The sequence below is a fragment of the Capricornis sumatraensis genome, chromosome 18 (assembly GCF_032405125.1).
Source record: "Capricornis sumatraensis isolate serow.1 chromosome 18, serow.2, whole genome shotgun sequence".
NCBI classification, from domain to species: domain Eukaryota; kingdom Metazoa; phylum Chordata; class Mammalia; order Artiodactyla; family Bovidae; genus Capricornis; species Capricornis sumatraensis.
In genome coordinates, this window is record NC_091086.1 from 19,323,787 (window position 1) to 19,342,210 (window position 18,424).

At 38.7% G+C, this 18,424-nt stretch overlaps 1 protein-coding gene across 3 annotated transcripts in view; it reads right to left on the minus strand.

Annotated features, from left to right (window-relative positions):
- MAST4 (microtubule associated serine/threonine kinase family member 4) overlaps nt 1-18,424 on the minus strand; it is a 611,596-nt gene that overhangs the window by 58,807 nt on the left and 534,365 nt on the right. For 2 of the 3 annotated variants that reach the window (XM_068990601.1, XM_068990599.1), the window contains exons 7-10: nt 13,219-13,297; nt 6,724-6,881; nt 4,065-4,140; nt 1,987-2,196 (exon numbers count right to left, since the gene is read on the minus strand). In XM_068990601.1, coding sequence (XP_068846702.1) covers nt 1,987-2,196; nt 4,065-4,140; nt 6,724-6,881; nt 13,219-13,297 — 523 coding nt within the window. Of the gene's footprint in view, nt 1-1,986; nt 2,197-4,064; nt 4,141-6,723; nt 6,882-13,218; nt 13,298-14,705; nt 14,715-18,424 lie in introns of all 3 variants that reach the window. The other variant, XM_068990600.1, reaches the window with a different exon arrangement.

Consider the following 18,424-nt stretch of genomic DNA (forward strand, 5'->3'; position numbering starts at 1 on the left):
AAAAGAATGATGAGAGAGTTGCTCCATTAAATGGGAAAGAAAATCAGCAAAGCATGCTAATTAGATAACTGAAAATATTCAAGAACTAAGTGACTTAGAAAATACTTCTAAAAGATTGATAAGCAGACTTCATCTCTGCATAAACGGACACTACTAAACGTCTAGATCTACAAAATGGCTCCATTAGCTACATTTTAATTGCAAAACGTTGATTTATTCTCTGCGTTAGAAACCAAACATTAGGGCTCTTAATGTGAGCCATGAATGAAGGCGACATTAAAGGTTTATGACACATCAAGTACATGATACAAGCAGAGTGGAGGGTTGATGAGGCACCTTGATTCTCCAGATATAACTGGAGAAGCTGTATGCTGCTTATGTCAAATGCTAGGTGAATAATTAAATCAAAGGCAACGTTCCAAAATGTAGGTAGAGAAACTATGTACAAGCAAAAACAAAACAGTTAACATTTAAAAGAAAAAAACAGAGAAAATGACCACTGGGGAATGATTATAAAATAAAATGTGTTTAAAGACAACCAACTGGCACTATAACTATAGCTCCTGATGATGCTCTTTATGTTACACGTATATATACTCCTCTGCCCAAGAGAAAAATTTCTCCAAAAGTCAACAGTTAATCTATTATATGGTGCATTCAGATGGTTTTTTGAAACCCTAAGATTTTTTTTCTAATTGCCATGAAACAGCTTTCCAAGTCTATCATATAGAAACAAAATTAAGCGGGGTATTTCAATGCAAATAGCTTCGGCTATGGATTCAAGCCTTCACAGAGAATGCCTATGAAGGAATGAACCACAGAACTTCAGTGCTAATTACAATAATATCCTGATACAGAACTGAGAAATTAAGGAAAAAATATCTCACAGAGGTAAATACATTTTTATCGTAATTTATAGTAGAATTGGTCTACGACACATTGGAAACTGACAATAAAACCCCAGAATACAGTGTTCACACAAAGATAGTCTGAGAAAAACTGCCTCTGTGGGCTACAAAAGGTTGAAATGTGAGAAATGGGGACAGAGCACAAAACTCTGTTGGGAGGTTTAGATGGGAAAGGGAAGAAAAATAGTGGCTGCTTGTCAGAGAGGACTGTCTCATCTTGCCACAACTAAATTCAGTATGAGCAAGGACAGATGGATTCCTAGAAAACCAGGATGCCAATATTTTCATTCAGTTCCATGCAATTATTTACATAATCATCCTTAGAGAAAACCACCTACGGTTTTATTTACATGGGCATAATGTATGCCGATGGGATACAAAAATTCAATATATCCAAATATATAGGCTAAACAGGTTTTACTTGTAGGCTGGGGATGATCAATTTCAATCAGGACAGCAATATTATGCACTAATTCCATCCCACCATGCACACTCCCTTCCTGTCTTGGGTGTTATCAGGAGCTAGGCATGCAAGTGTTAGGCCTGGAAGTGGCCTGTGTTTATCTGTCATTTTAGAAATTGAATATTTTGTCAGAAGAAATATTGACACCAATGAAAATGTAGGGTTGCCATTAACTACCCAATACCACATGCAGGTTAATTAACAGGACACATGGCCTGAAAGAAGCCAGCAATTTTCCATTTAGCTTTTCCAGATATTAGAACTAGATAGCATCATCAAATAATGCACATACATTCAGGGAATTTATAACTTTATGGTTAAGGAGGGAGAAAAAAAATCACTGCTTCAGAATCCTTCACAATCCACTTCTCCAACAGCCATAGATTGCTGGGTCCCAAGGTTCCTGTAAAGGTTATTACATTAACTTTCTATTACTCTAAATGTTGACCGGAATCAATTTATAGCAAGTAGCAATCAATTTTTTTCTTCTTCTTTGCTTCTCTGTAACATGAACTCCATCTCATGGTTGAAACTTGTTAGGCAGATGCACTCATAAAATTTGTCTTTTTTCTGGGTAAAAGCAAAACAAATCAAAAAACTTTATAAGGTCCATACCTCCTGTAGTAACTTATCTAATTTGTGCTGTAATTCAAGGAAGTATCGTGAGGTGATGAGACCCTGGTGGGATTTATCCAAACAATCGCGAGCCAGTTCAATAATCTGATGATGAGTGAAGCTGAGCACTCCATCTGCAAGGGGGAGAACGTGGTCTGGAGAGTAGCTGGTGATGATTTCCTTTAGGCGCTCTTCCATCTGAGCTGTAGCCTGTTCATAGAAGACATGCACACACAGACATAATACAAGGAAACACAAACAGGTAAACAGCACGATCATCACATTTATCTAGTATTTTTGGAGACCTCTATAAGTTATCAAATAGAATTCTAGAAATTAAATTTAAAAGAAGCCTCACTTCTGTATGATACTTAAAATGCTACATACATAAATGTCATTATACATGTGTCAAAACCCAAAGAATATACAATACAGGAGTGAACCCTAATGTAAACTATGGACTTCAGCTGATTACAACGTGTCAGTATGGGTTTGTCAATGATAACAAATGGACCACTCTGGGACCAGGGGTGTGTGTAGGGGGTTGTTGATAAGAGAGGGTTGTGTATGCATGGGGTCAGGGAGCACTGGGGAACTCTCCGTACTTTCTGTTCAACTTTGCCATGAATCTAAAACTGCCTTAAAAATATAAAGTCTATTTAAAAAAAAAAAGAAGAATAAGCCTTACCAAGTGGAAAAAGAGGTATATATGAGAAACTGAATCTCCTAGGGTGATAATTACTTATTTTCTATGCCTTATCAAATGTAAAATGGTCCATGTAAGCTTCTCCAAATAACTCAGTATCTGTGAATTGCTGTGCTGTCATTTCAGACCTTGGGCTCTTTCAGATAGTTTGCTGAAAATATCAAATACTTACAGCTCTGTTTTTACCTATTCAAAAATCAGAACTGAAGTTAGAGTTCCATAGGACAGGCCACCAGTTTGCTCTCTTGGCTGTATTTTAATGTACCAGGAACAAGCATCTCATACCATCAATATCCTTTCCTCAAAAAGCTACATCTTGGGCAAAAGGTCAAAGGGATTCCCTTGACAACATAAGTCTAAAATTTCCTTCTCAGTTTTTATTTCATTCTCTGGGATCCCTGACTGCCTAATCAATATTCCTTGCTTGCATTTATTGTATATCCTGGGAGATTCTCTTCTATTCCTTTCTAAAATCCTAACCAGTATTAACTAGTAAAGTCAGGATCTGTTTCCCTGGTGAACAAGTAACATGTGATAAATGGCTTAAACGACCGTAATCAATGACATCAATGTTGGGTTCATTACAAATAATAAGTACTCTACTCCTGATTTATGAAGCCAAGGATTTCCTTTTGCTCTCTTGCCTAGGGTGATAAAGGGAGGAACGGGGACAGAATGGAGCAACTGTTTGTCCCAAATGTGTAGAAGCACGCTGGTGGAAAAGCCATGGAGACTAGGTGATGGGGACTGGCGGAAAGCAGCTCTTTGCAGAGGGGCAACTGGCATCAACTCGTCTCCAAAGGCTCTCTGGCTCAGTCCAAATTCTACTGGCCCGTCTAATGGGGAACACTGCAACTGGACTCTCCTTCTGAATAAAGAGGGTTAGACCTATAATTGCTGAAGAGATTGGAAGCCACAGAAAAGAAAAATTAGGTGAAAAAAGTAGAAGACTTTTGTGACATAGACCAATCTACAGGCGTCTGAGGAAGCCAAACAGTCTCTGCTGGACCAAACAGCAGCAGGCCAGAAAGGGCCGAAGGAGCCCCAGGGGAGCCCCAGAGTCTAGTGGCCTTTCAAAGCAGATGCCCACAGAGCATCTCACCAGCCACCCCACCTCCAACTCGTCACCGTGGGCAGGTGAACCAAGGGGATTTACTTTACAGCCATTTCAGTCCACAGAATGTGTGGCTAATTCTCAGCAGCTTTTAAAAATGCTTAGTGATTTTACCTTTCTAAAGAAGGTTACAGTGCTATTTTATGTGAGTCATGACTGGACTAGACCATTACTTCCCTCAACAAAACCACCTTACAGACGCTAAGCCTGTGCCGCCTGGTCGTTTAGATGCTGGACATCTTCAATTCAATTCATTACCTTTGGGAACCTTTCTTTGTAGACATGGTTCATCATAATTATTTCATGGTCACAGCAGGCGGGAGAACGTCCAGGGCTGCAAGCAAAGCAAATTACCCTTTTAAACTTGCCACAGCATGAAATGAAAATGTTTTTTATTTATAAACAATGGGTTGCAACAAAAGTACTATGCAGCCTTTGTAAGAAAAGTATATTAGGTAATAAACTACAAAATCAGTTATTAGCGGGCATGCGCGCGCTCGCACACACACACACTCTCACAAACACAGGGAAACCCTGAATACCATTCAAAAAGAAAGTTCCAGAAGTAGAATGCTGAAAATTAACTACAGGTACAATATAAAAGTTCATCAGTTCAGTTCAGTCGCTCAGTCGGGTACGACTCTTTGCAACCCCATGAATCACAGCACGCCAGGCCTCCCTGTCCATCACCAACTCCCAGAGTTCACTCAGACTCGCGTCCATCGAGTCAGTGATGCCATCCAGGCATCTCATCCTCTGTCGTTCCCTTCTCCTCCTGCCCCCAATCCCTCCCAGCATCAGAGTCTTTCCCAATGAGTCAACTGTTCGCATAAGGTGGCCAAAGTACTGGAGTGTCAGCTTTAGCATCATTCCCTCCAAAGAAATTCCTGGGCTGATTTCCTTCAGAATGGACTGGTTGGATTTCTTTGCAGTCCAAGGGACTCTCAAGAGTCTTCTCCAACACCACAGTTCAAAAGTATCAATTCTTTGGCACTCAGCTTTCTTCACAGTCCAACTCTCACATCCATACATGACCATAAAACATTCTTAAACTGCAATTACATTTTGTATGTAGCATGTACTTGTTTGGCTCCAGAAACCAATGAATGAACTGGGATATAAAAGAGTACAAACAGCAATATCCAGGGTGTGCTGCACTGTCTAATTTCACACTGTTATCATACACCTGTGCTCTGCCACGTACCACTGAAGAGATTGAAGAGCTTTCCACAGCACAGGTGTCACCACCAAAATCCATCTTCTAGCTGGGGTTGGGATGCTGAGGCAGGAACCGTGTGCAGTATGAAACAGAGGCACACACTCTGAGGTTTTCTTTTTATTTCAATAGTAGGCTCCTGCTCCTTCCTAGTAGCAACACAGTTGGGCAACTGCCGTGTGGCCTTATGTATTCCTGAGAAGATATAGCTGCTTGCACTAGCTATCCTGTGAACTCCTTTCATAATACCAAAAGTGGCACCCATGTGGTAAAATACAATGGCTCTAAATGAATTCATAACATTTTATTCCATATCTCAAAATAATCTAACACGATTACACCACGTGGCTATGTTTATTATACAACACTAAGCAAGTACAAAGGGAAAAAAAAAACCTTTTCAGCAAACTCTGATGTTCAACCGAACACCTGTGAAACTAGGTTTCATAATAAACCTTCCTATCAAAGTAGCCAGTTCTATACACCATGGAGATCTCATACTCTGGAGGACCCAGAGATGGACTACCCTGCTCCCCCTACAGAGAAGGACCTGTTGTCCCAGCTGCTGGGGCTGTAGAAGCCTTCAGCTGTCAGTCCCCTTGGACATGGCCTCAGATGCAGAGCCCCTCAGGGTTCCCCAGTAGCTCCACGGTAAAGAATCCACCTGCAAGGCAGCAGCCACAGGTTCTATCCCTGGGTCAGGAAGGTCCCCAGAAGAAGGGAATGGCTACCCACCCCAGTATTCTGACCTGCAGAGTTCCATGGACAGAGGAGCCTAGTGGGCTATAGTCCACAGGGTTGCAAAGAGTCAGACACCACTGAAGCAACTTGGCATGCATGCAGAGACCCCTCATCCAAGGCCAAGTCCTTCCCAGGGTACTACATCCCAGGACTGAGTGGAGATAGAAACGAAGGGTCATTTGGTCCAGAGGGACAGCTCTGATAGGTCATGTCATCCCCAGAACTCACTATGGAGTTGGTTGTGGCTGTCAGGCCTGCACTGCAGCTCAACTTCTCTTCTGCTCAATCCCGCTACCCACTCCTTCCCCGCAACAGGTGTGATTCCCAAGCACTCCTTAATAAATAGCTTCGTCTCTCTGTTAGAGTCACTCTCAGAGGAACCGAACAGTGACATCCATTATTTTCTGAGACAAGGCCAAAATAAAACCAGCCCTATTCAATGTCAAATGGACTACATTTGGCATCAACAAAATACAAGGGACACAAACTCCTAACGGCTCGCTCATAATCCTAGAAAAATTAAGATTTGTGATGAGAAGGAAAAATCCAAGGCCTGGGTGGATTTTCACAAAAAGGAGCCTGAATTCCAAATGTGAACCTGAACACGCTGCCCTTCCTTTTTAGCCAAGTTTATTTGTAAAATATTAATTGATGTGGCACCATAATTAGATGGTCTTGAAATTTCCAGTGACTAGAAGTTTCTCGGTGGTCCTTGTAGTCCACTAGGTTTCTGTTACCACAGCAATTAGCAACTTGTAAGAATTTAAAAGAAAAACAGTAAGCGGCCTTTCAATGGCAATTTACTATATCATGTGTAGATGCAAAAAATAATCACACTACATTTATAGTAATTCATAAACCAATTAACACATATATGAATTAAAGGACCAAAAGTCTTTCCCTGAAATGGTTGAAAAGAGGTTATCCAACTAATAAAAAATTTCAATCAGGTCTACATACCTTAGACTTCGGGAACGGGGGCGCATGGGTGTGTTTCTGCATCTGTTCTCTGTGGTGATGCTTTCGGTGGTACAAAAATGTTTTGATAAGAAGTGTAATTCATCTGGTGTCGGTTGATATGGTAACTGATGCAACTTCTCCTGGGAGGAACAGGATGACTACAACAAACCAAAGTGAGGTTTAATGACTATCTCAAAGAGAAATGCTTTACATGAATAGAGGTCACAGCACTAAATCTTGTTATATCACCATTTTATACTGCATCCTGTCCATGTCATAATGACAATGAAGGTGGAACGTGAAGTCGCTCAGTCGTGTCCGACTCTCTGCCGACCCATGGACGGTATGTATACCTTGATGTGGTCTCCAGAGGTCCAGATGACTACCATATTTTATCTCGCTTGTCTACAATTTCCTCAAAAATAGTTTACTCTCTGAAGAAAAACCAGGGTCTGAAAATGGATGGGACCCAGTCAAAACCAGAGCAAGAAAGTGACAACTGGAGTAAGAATTTGGGTGCAATAAATGATAGATTAGTTCTCAGCTGAGTGTGACATCCTCACTTCTAACACTTGCTATTCAGCTAAGTAACATAAAATTAATTCTATGATGTATAATCATAAATGAACTCTATGATGTATAATCACAAATAAAGTAATAAGGTAATGAGATCTGTCTTTCCAAAGCATGCTGTCCTTTGACGCGATTATCATCAATATGAGTCCTGGGTAAAAAGGGGATGGGAAAAGAAAATATTTGTCTCACTAATGCCATTGTTTTAAAAACTGGGAATTGGAAATTTTTTCTGTGTTCTCTGACTTAACGCTATTTTTTTTTTAACTGCTTCAGTGGTGTTGAGTTTTTTAATCCCTTGAACCTAGATGTGCTCTTTGAAAATCACTCAGCACTTAGAGAAAAGTAAGATAGCAAAGGTGAATGGCTAAACAACACTGCTTTTAATCAATTTGACAAATATAACTATTAAACAATGTGATTGCTTTTTTGTTTTTATTGAGAGGTAGACTCTTTAAGTGATTCTAACAAAAGAAATGAGAAATGTTTGAGTAATGGAAACACAGGTAGAATAAGCATATTTTGAAAGATACCACTCATTTGAATATTCCATTTTTTTAATTAAAAAAAACCTGCCACATCAAGAGCACACTTCATAAACACCGCAGCACTACACTGTAGTAATTAGAAATTAATAGACTAAAGCTTTAAAATATCCTTATACCTTGAAATTATAAAATACTTTCTAAGTACATACTAAGACAAAGAGGAATTTTTACAATGTAATGAGATTATTTTATAAACTATAAAAATGAGAACACGGCTAGAAAGACTTCTGAGGTAAACCAAAGCTCTAGTCATAAAACACAAGGAAAGTCGTAAATACTGTCACTATGAAAAAAGAAACAAAACACACAAAGTCAACTCAAGACATCAGTGAAAGAGTAAGAAAAATCAATGCCAGCAGGAGAGAAGCAGCAGCCATAAAAGCAAAGATGATGAAATTAGCAAATGGAAAACCGGAATTAAGAATATGTATATATGTCTCAAAGGTAAATCAATGTACACAATTCTGTAGCCAAGGTTCAAAAACCCAGATGTCTATTCATAAATTCCCAGTAATAACTTTTTGGTGGCAAACCATCAATTGAACTGATGGAAAGTCATTTAAAATATGCATTTAATCCACTTGATGTGAATGTTAATTCAGCTTTGCCACAGAAATATTAATGCATTTGATTCTGAGTTGCTGGCCCAGTTGCTGCTGGGCTGTTATGTACAGTACAGGGAGGATCATGTTAACTTTGTAAAATGTGAAAATTAATTCCAGAACCACACCAGACTTAGTTTCCCACAAGGCATTATGAACCTGTGCTTGCATGAGAAGGACACAAGTGACTTTAGGGAGTGATTCCCTCTGAGGAGGAGGGAAGAGAAAAGGCCTGTGCAGGAAGGGCTTTATTTCCACTTTAATATTTTATTTGTTAATCAAAATAAACGTTTATGTTAAAAATAGCTGTAGCAAATGTAATGAAATGTTTACAGGTGCTAACTCCAACCGGAAAACTTTGTGGTTATACCATATACATAATCATGTGACTGAACTCCATAGCAACGTGCCCAGGGCTTACTGATGGGGGTATGTTAGAATGAATGATGAGGTGGGAAAAGTATTACTGAAATGAGAGGCAAAGGGCCTCTCTGGGGAAACAGCGTCCCTCCTCTCAGTTGGGACAAACGAGGTGTGAATGGGAAAAGGGTGACACTATCCAAGTGACACCGGATGAGTTTATGGAACAGGGAACAACTGGAGGCTCTCCAAACAGCCTGGGAATTCAAAAGGTATCAAACAGGGGCCCCCAGAGTGAGTCACTAATGGACAGCAGAGGGTCAGTCCAGAAGTTAGTTCTAGCAAAGATCAGGGACCCAGAGGAGAATCAGTGACAGAGGCTACAGGCGCTGTCCCTAGGACCTCACAAGCTTACTGAAAAGATGCCTCTGCTGGTCAATACATCCTTGCAATGGTACTTCTACTAGAGTTTCAAGAATTAGTTTGGAATTCCTCAATAAATTAAGTCCCATGACTTTATATTTCTACCATGCTCTCTAAATTTGGTGCCAATAAGTCTCATCACCCAACTAGTTTGCATATATAACTTCTGACTACATCATAAATCAAATCCACTTTCAAAGAGTGAAGATTTACAAAAAGAACTGTTTCTAGTTCTCAAGGCAATTAGGAGAGTTTCCCCAAAATCTTGTGAGTAATGATATCATTCAAATAAACTAGTTTCCCAAGATAAGCATTTTGCAAAGGACAGTATTCATATGTACGTGTAGTTTTCTACTCAAAGTAATATTATTTTATAGTCAGACCTTATATTTATAAGTATTTATACTCTTATTTTTATTCTTTCCCCCAGCAGAAAATAATCTCTCTGTGAGAAATATATGGGAGATGTCTTCTGACTGCTATAATTCCATATTACTTATTTTAAAATTAAAAATTATAATCTGAATATTACTTTGGAAAAGTTTCTCAAATTAATTTTAACTACAAAACTTGAAATTAAGAGAAGCAGCAATACTAAATATCCTGAGGAAGGACTGATTAACTTCATATGACCAAATCTTTTCAATTTCAGAATGAAGCATTTTAACACTTGGGAATTTTTCAGTTTCTATAATACCCAAAGGACATGGTATTTACATTTCAGCATTAGCAATTTTGGAACTTGGCTAACAACATCTGTAAAACTTAAGCTGTATTTTCAAAGTGTTTGTGACTTTATCCATATATATTCTGTATTTTTACTTAAAAAATAACCAAAATCATTTCTAATTAACTTAATCACAACCAGTTAACCCAGAAAATGAGACTCTAAAAGTGATTCAGGTTAGACTTAGAAAAGAAAAAAATGCAACTGCTGAGCAGCTTTGCACATTTTTTTGTCCTAACATTTAAAGGGCAAGAACATAGAGAAACTGAAGAAAATGAGAACCAGTATTTCAAATTTTCAATTATCATTTTTATCAATAGCCAATAAGGAGGAAAAAATAACTGAACTTGTTAGAGCACCTACATTTCAAAAATCTATTTGCAATGTATTTTCAAAAATACATTTCAAAATGACTGTCATTTTGAAAGTTACAATTTGATTTTGAAGGGGAAAAGAGGAATGTGAGATCCACAATTATATGATACCACCTTCTCCAATGAGATGGCTGGATGGCATCACTGACTGGATGGACGTGAGTCTGAGTGAACTCCAGGAGTTGGTGATGGACAGGGAGGCCTGGCGTGCTGCGATTCATGGGGTCGCAAAGAGTCAGATACAACTGAGCGACTGAACTGACTGACTGCCTGACCTTCTCCAATAAAATAAACACCTAAGAGAAAAGCTGCCTTACCTCTGGGTAGAAGCTGTTAGAAACATATAATACATGTGTGTGACTAAAAGTTGTCTCAGAAAGCTTCTTCTTCAGGCACATACGTAAGTCAGGGACAGCAATGACATCATGACAGATGGGCAGGTCAGATTTACTAATTATCAAGTTTGGTTTAAGCAACACCTTGTGAATTCCTTTTTTAAAAAGTCAAGTGCCAGGGTTGAGAAGCTTACTGTATTCTTATTGCTACAACACAGGGGTTAGTAAACAGCCCCTCAGTTCATTCTCTGTGCCTCAGAGCTTTGAGCCATAAAATGATGAAAACAAAGGCAACTACATTATAAAGTATGTTTTTACAAATAAATGAGACAATTAAACAAGTCAATTAAATTCTACAGTTTATATTTTTTTCATTTTTTTTCAAATTTTTCATTTACTATTAAATGAGCCAATGCATTGTAAGCAGTGGACTAGTACTTAGCACATAATAAGTGTTTATAAAAATATTTCTGAAGTACTTTGTACCAAATGGGCTCCACGTCTATGTAGCTCACCCTCACTTTTTAGATTCACTTTTAAAAATGACATTGATTTACTAGCTAGAGACAGAAAGAAGAAAGATCCTGCATGCTCCCCTGTTTTTCTTGCAAAAGAGAAACTTCTATATCCAAACTACAATAAGACTTGACGGCAGGGCAAAGCAAGGTGATATAGTTAAAATAAAAAGGATTTGAAGTCAAGAAAGAAGACATAAATCTGGGGCATGGGGATGATTCGATGAGAGAATGTAGGAGAATGGGAGAAGTACTCTGTTTACTGGTGGTTGGCTTCTGACGAGATGCTCACAAGTCTAGGGTTGCTTTCTGATCAATCAGTTTCAGCAATCATTTTCACACTGTGGTAGCCAATGCTTTCAAGATCTAAAACATGGGCTAATGATAAACAACGATGCTTACTGACACACAAAAAACAAGGCTGACTTTGTTTACCGTTATTTAGTGACAATTCTATCCACTGAAGCCACTCAAGAGTTTTGAATGTCCTTTCCTGGATGTGAGGCTGAAGTGCCACTGAAACTATCCAAGGTTGTCAGGATGCTTCACAGAAATGATCTAAATGGACAATTAACCCCCATACCACAACACAATGGAATAATGGATAGGAAAATAAATTATTGCTCCTCAATAAAATATTATAAGAATATGGTAAAAACAATCCAACAGATTTTAACAGGCCAGTGTTTTGCTCTAGAAAACCCATGTTACATTGCATCTGGAACTCTGGAAACATAAACTATAAGGCACTGGTGATACCAATTAAAATTTATACATTTAATCACAGTTTCTTTTCAATTCACTGATATTAAGTGTGAATCTATATGCTTAGCACAGTGCTGGGGTTTATGGGGGAGGGGAAAGATAGATACCCCTTTGCAATAAACCAAAGATTTTGACAAAATGAAGATGAGAATGACTCAGAAGCGGCTCTAAAACCATCAGGTCCACGTTCCTGGCTAGTACAAGAGCTTTCAGACTGCTCCACTGGGTACTTATTGATTGACCTACACCATATCCTAGGTCCTTCTAAATGGCCACCAGCTTCTAAATCTCTGTAGAAGCTCTGTAGAAGGGGAGGGAGGGAGAGGAGGGACAGATAGGGCGTCTTTAGCAGATGCAAACTATTATATAAAGAATGGATAAACAACAAGGTCCTACAGTATAGCCCAGGGAACTATATTCAGTTTCCTGGAATATATCATAATGGAAAAGAACATAAAAAAGAATGTATATATGTGTATGTGTATAACTGAATCACTTTGCTGTACAGCAGAAATTAACACAATATCGTAAATCAATGATACTTCAATAAAAAAAAAGTAAAGTAAAAAAAAATAAAGCTCTGTAGAGACAAATATCCCACAATATCACTAATTTAAATGGAGAAGGCAAGTATCCAAGCCACTGAATCACTTTCAGTAATTGCTAGGGCTCTTGTTGAAATGTTGTAGTTTGCGGCAACAGTATTCTTCTTCCCCTATCCCATTTCCATGGCTTCATCTTGTCTCTGTATTGATCTTAACCTATTGCTAAGTTCTTTTAATCTCTCCTTAAAAGAAAGTTTTTATCCAGAAGGTACAAATTTAAGGTTTGCCGTTTCTTTTCTTTGAAAGAGAAAAACTGCAAAACAAAACAAAACAGAACTCTACATCTAAGCCATACAAGAAAAAAATGACCCAGGCCATCAACGTTTAATGGCATTTTCAGTACTAATATCACTGGCATGGAACCAAAGCAATAAAACCAGATTGTGTTCCCTCCCCTCCCCCCAAACACCAAACAGTATTAAAACAAGAGCTCCCAGTCTCCTCCCACCTTGTGATCTGGGGACTTGCTCAATTTGTGCACCATAATTTAAAAGCCTGCAGCAAAGAGTATGTCCTTTTTGCGTTCGTCAGCTCATCATTTGATATGAAGCCTTCTTGGAGGGGCAGACATGCAGAATTTATCCTCTCCTCCCTATCAGGGCACAGCCGGAGAAAGTGCTGCCCATGCAAGAGCTCTGGGGTAGACAAGAGGAAAACTGGGCACTTACAGAGACCGTAGAGCTGGGAGTGTTTGTCCCATAGCCAGAGGAGGGGAGAGAAGCCAAGGACCAGCGGCGTCCATCAGTCCTGGTGAGAAAGTGCGATTAGCTTAGGCCAACACTAGGGTAGGGCTACACGGGAACCCCAGGGAAGCCGAGTATTCTCAGTCGAACAAATGGCACAAACACAGTCAATGAGGATGTGGAAATGTTCAGCAAGGGCCAGAGTAAACAAACATTATACAGCAGGTTGACGTTTATTTAAACTGAATCAATACACCCAAACAAGTAGAAAGTGAATGGGTTGATCCATATTATTGATCTCTCACTAATACACTTTGACAAAATGAATACCAGGGATAATTACATTGGTCGGACTCAGCAGATTCAGATGAATAAAAATAGAAAGGCAGGAGGAAAAACACTCCTGTGTGGAAACTGGTAACTGGGGCCACGATCTTTGGAAGGGCCTGAGTTCCAGCATGGCATAAGAGCCTCTGGGGACTTCCACCGCATCTTAAAGACTTTCAGCTTATTACTTTCAAGAGAACAATCCTACTCATCACACCAAAGGAAGGGAGGATCAGGGGCTCGTGGCCGGCTCAAGCCTTAAGTGGCAAATAACTTTAGCACTAAGAAAGTGACTGACCTTGTGTTCAGAATCTCTTAAGAGTTATTACCTTCTGACATGACCTGGCTTTATAAAGTGTTCCAGCAAATGCCTCTTTCAGAGTTTATGAGTGTGTGGCCCAGCTCTGGCCAGTGACAGGGAGTGAAGAAAGAAAATTCTCCACTCATGGTAGAAGCTAATGCAGGGTAGAGTGACCTGTGCTAGTCACAGAGGCGAAGCTGTCAGGAGTCTTAATAGAATAAGGTTTTTATCTCCAAATGGCAACAGGATGGATAGCTTCTGGGTTGAACTCTATAGTTATTAATTGGGATCATTACAAGGGTCTCAGATGAGTTGTCAAAGCAGTGAAGAAAATCCTGTTGCTAAAATAGGATTATTTTATTAGAAATAATAAAATAACTATTTTATTAGCAATTTTGAATAGGACTATGCCTTCAAAATCACATAACACGGTGAAGGCAAATATACACACATTTGCCATGGGGAGAAAAGGAAAAACACACTTTTCTAAAGAGCTATACTGCATTCTTTGATCATATGTAGCCTTTTTGTAATTCATGATTTATATTAATTTACCAAGTGAGAGATAAGAGCAGACCAAACTGACCACAGACATGTTCACTATAAGGGGGCATCAGGGAATTCTTCAGAATTTGACTTGAATTTGAGAAATGTCACAATCACACGTTTATGTACAAAACTGACATCTTAGCCTAAATTATAATCAAAGGAAAATATAATCATAGGTCACCATGGATGTTATTTTTATCTCCAATAAATGCAAATGGTCCACAAAGACAAAATGAGAGATTCAAGGGGATAAATCACAGAAATAGTACAATGTTAAGATTTTAGTAAAATTTACCTGTCAATTCTGTGACCATGATTGGAGGACAACTGAATCAAGTCTTTTTTGTTTTTAAAGAAGCAAAATAAGATGTTTGTAAATGTATCAGATAAAAGGAATGAAAATAAATGCCACAAGGTCTCTAGAAATAATTTTATACAATTTAAAATGCTAAAAGATTTAAGAAGAAACTAATTCGAATAATATGTTTCCAAAGACAACTGACCATAAATTAAACAGACACAGGTTGGTCCTGGCTTATTTGGCTAATTATTACAGACTTAAGAACCTATGCCTGGACTCTCTATTTTAACAATTTTTAAAAGAATATGGCTTTCAAAGAATTATTCAGTCCATTTAATAGCAATTATCAGAAACTAGTCTTTGGAAAGAGTGAGGGACACAATTTCCCCACCATGACTCTGCTTTGTGATTCATCAACTCTCCTTTCCCTCAGGTATCAGTGACCGTATTTCAGATGCATGAACAACTCCAAGAGGAGACATGTTCTTATTAGTTCTGAAGCATAAATTACATTTGCTTACTCTGGAAAACACGTGACTAGACAGATGTTTAAACAAGAATGTGCTCAGTACTCTGCACAGCCACGGACCAGAACTAATTTATGTCTCATAAAGTTCCCTAAGTTGTCTGTGTCTATTTATTCAAACGGAACACAAAGGACCAACTGCATTTTCATTACCATGACAACTGCACATGAGAACTTCCTATATATGCGATATATGTGCTCTAAGAGATAGCATGCCCTTTTTTTGAAGAAAGCTATCCACAGAAGTACAGTTTGGATCCTACTAATAATGTTTTCTTTTCTTTGTAGCAGCTACCAGAAAAACGTTACCTGAAAACAAAACTACATTCTTGCCAAAGCCACAAGGCTTTTTTTTTTTTTTTTGAAAAGTGTGTTTCCTTTGTGGGTGGAAATTTCAATGTTAAACTAAATGAAAAAGTAACATGAGAAAAACATCTGATGGGAACACAGGCTACAAAGCGACTAGCAAAAACAACAATAACAAAAGCTAACAAACAAAAACAACCCGCTCAAAACCCACCCCTCCCCACAAACCTCCATCATTTCAATACTAACCACAAAAAGTTAGATTGATACGGTGTACGACAAAGGAAGAAAGAAAAGTTCCAGTATCAACCTGGCTATTACAACTGCATAAAGAGGAAGCAGGTTTCATTATTTGTTTGTTGGAGTCATCTGGCATGATACATTTTATAGTCTGGTTGATATGGGAACAAGATGAACTATGCCAATATAACGTAACCAGAGTAACTTCAGCCCACCTGTGCTCAATGAGCGTCTCATGACCTGACCTCAGCGGGCAAATCTGTTTAATTAATTTGTTTGTGGAAATACATTCTGATATTTCACCTGATAAATAACAACTAGGCAGCCAGAAGACATCCCCAGCATTTATTCAGGGCTCTCTCAATATTTCTAAGGAAGTGAAGGCAAGGTATGATATGGAAACCTATACACAACTTCTGGGGAAGGCAGACCAATGTCATCACCTCCACTTTACCACCAAGGAAGACAACATCAAGGGACTCCACAAGCAGGTGGATTGTAACTCAGTAGCCCAGTTACTGGTTGGGTGTGCTGCAGTCAACGGGGTCGCAGAGAGTCTGACACGACTCAGCAACTGAATAACAACGATCACAGCTACTAGCAAAATACAAATGTATTTCCTTGTTCCAGATAAAACCCACTACACTATGACATGCATTTTTATCCTAGTATTTTAATCCAATACTAAAAAAATTAACTTGATAATTTCACTCTCAGACACATATTAGATGGTATGGAAAACAAGTGTGTGTTGTCTTATTTCCCAGTCTTAACTGCAACTAGTACATTACCAGGAGATGAATACTGCAGGGAAATTCTCACATGTTATAAGTAGGGTCAGAAAAGATTCATAAGTCCGACCTTTATCCCTTTACCCATGAATAATTTTTAAAATAGGGCCATCTCTTTCATCTGTTGAACTGAATATACAAAATAATAAAATGTGGGACTCCCAAAATGGCATTACTTCCTAAGGTCTCAGAAATGCATACCAAATGGTAGGGAATGGAGACCCATGAGTGGAATTTCCATGTTTCTTGAATGAAAAATCAACTTTAAAATGGAAGAGAAAGATGCCAGATATTAAAAATAGGCCAATTTGAGTTTTCATAGAAAACACAGGTTCTGTTTATTTGAATAAAAGTTTAAAAAGATGATCACTCAAGTCCTAATCTAAATTAATACTTTTTGAAGACTGTGCAGTGAGTTCCATCTGGAAATTCCTGCAAAATGAACCAGAGGTCTCCTGTGATAATTTTCTGTTACAGTTTACAGCTTATTTGTCAAAAATTAACATGCCTGGGGGTTTGTGTATTTTTTTTTTTTTAATAGCACAGAAACCAGTCATCTGTCCTCTAGTCAGCCACTTAATTATTAGGTTCTCTTCATTCCTATAAATCTGGCAGGATTAAAAGACTGATTTCGGCCACATTTAAAAACAGGCTATGAGATGTGCATTTTCTTTTTACTTCAAGTAATTAAATGCATTCCACCACCACCTCCCCCGCCTTTTTTTTTCTTTTTCAAAGAAATGTATTTTAAGGACTATGCTGTGTTCTTTTTTAAACCAATTTTTATAGGATTTCCCTTTTCATTTAGCATAGTAGCATCATCGTGAATTAACATTCACTGGACAAACACAGGCTTTGTGGAACCAATTAACTGTCACATTTTCTTTACAGTGCTTACAGGCTGTAAGAGGACTGAAAGAATCAAAGTTGGAATTGGGGAAAACCAGGGTGTGGGTCTCAGAAAGTTCCTTGGAGATCACATCTCAATTACTTTTTGTGCCTCCCTATGGGGAAAGCCTGGTACACGTAGGCATTTACCATGTGGTGGCGAATGTGTGATTAGACAAGAGAAGCTTAATTATCAGGGACTGCAAATACACTGTAAGCAGATCCTGTCCTCTGGACCTAGTAACAGAAAACACATTACGTGATGACAAATGGCGGTGATGACACCGCAGGTTTGCACATAATGTGTTAAACCTATTTTTTTAACCTACCTGTATGTCTTGATTAAATGTGACCTTAATTCATTTCAAGGTATGATTAGCTCTCTGAACAAAATGTAATAACTATGCAGGACATTCGGACCATAAGAGCAATTCCTTCCGAATATTCAGAAACCCGGCTAAAGGGGCAATTTTGTCTTCCGTGTGTTTTCCCTGACTGGAAGAGGAATGGAGGAAAGTGAAGATTTGAATGAGACAGGGGAAGCACACTTATTGCACACTCAGAAGAGGAGGCTGTGCAGACATCTCTGACTGGGAGAAATCACAGTAGGTGATCCCAAGACACAAGCTTTGGTAGCAGATCGTATGCCCACTATCCTCCGAGCAACAATATCTCCTTGTGACTCACCAACCCAGATATGAGACATATAGCCTTGATACTTGGAGTCCAATTCTAACTAAGAAAGGAAGAGAAAACACTCAGGAAAGTCACTAAATTGCTGGCTTGGTGCTCTCAGGGAAAGAGGCATCTTAAGAGTTTATACCTTGTGATGCCAAGTAAGGCCATTTTTAGTTATTTATTTATTTTTGAGTATTTCAGTAACAATGACAACTGCACCAGGACACACGATGAATCAAGTCCTTATAATATAAGCTCGGATAAGTCAGTAAAAGTCTGTTGAG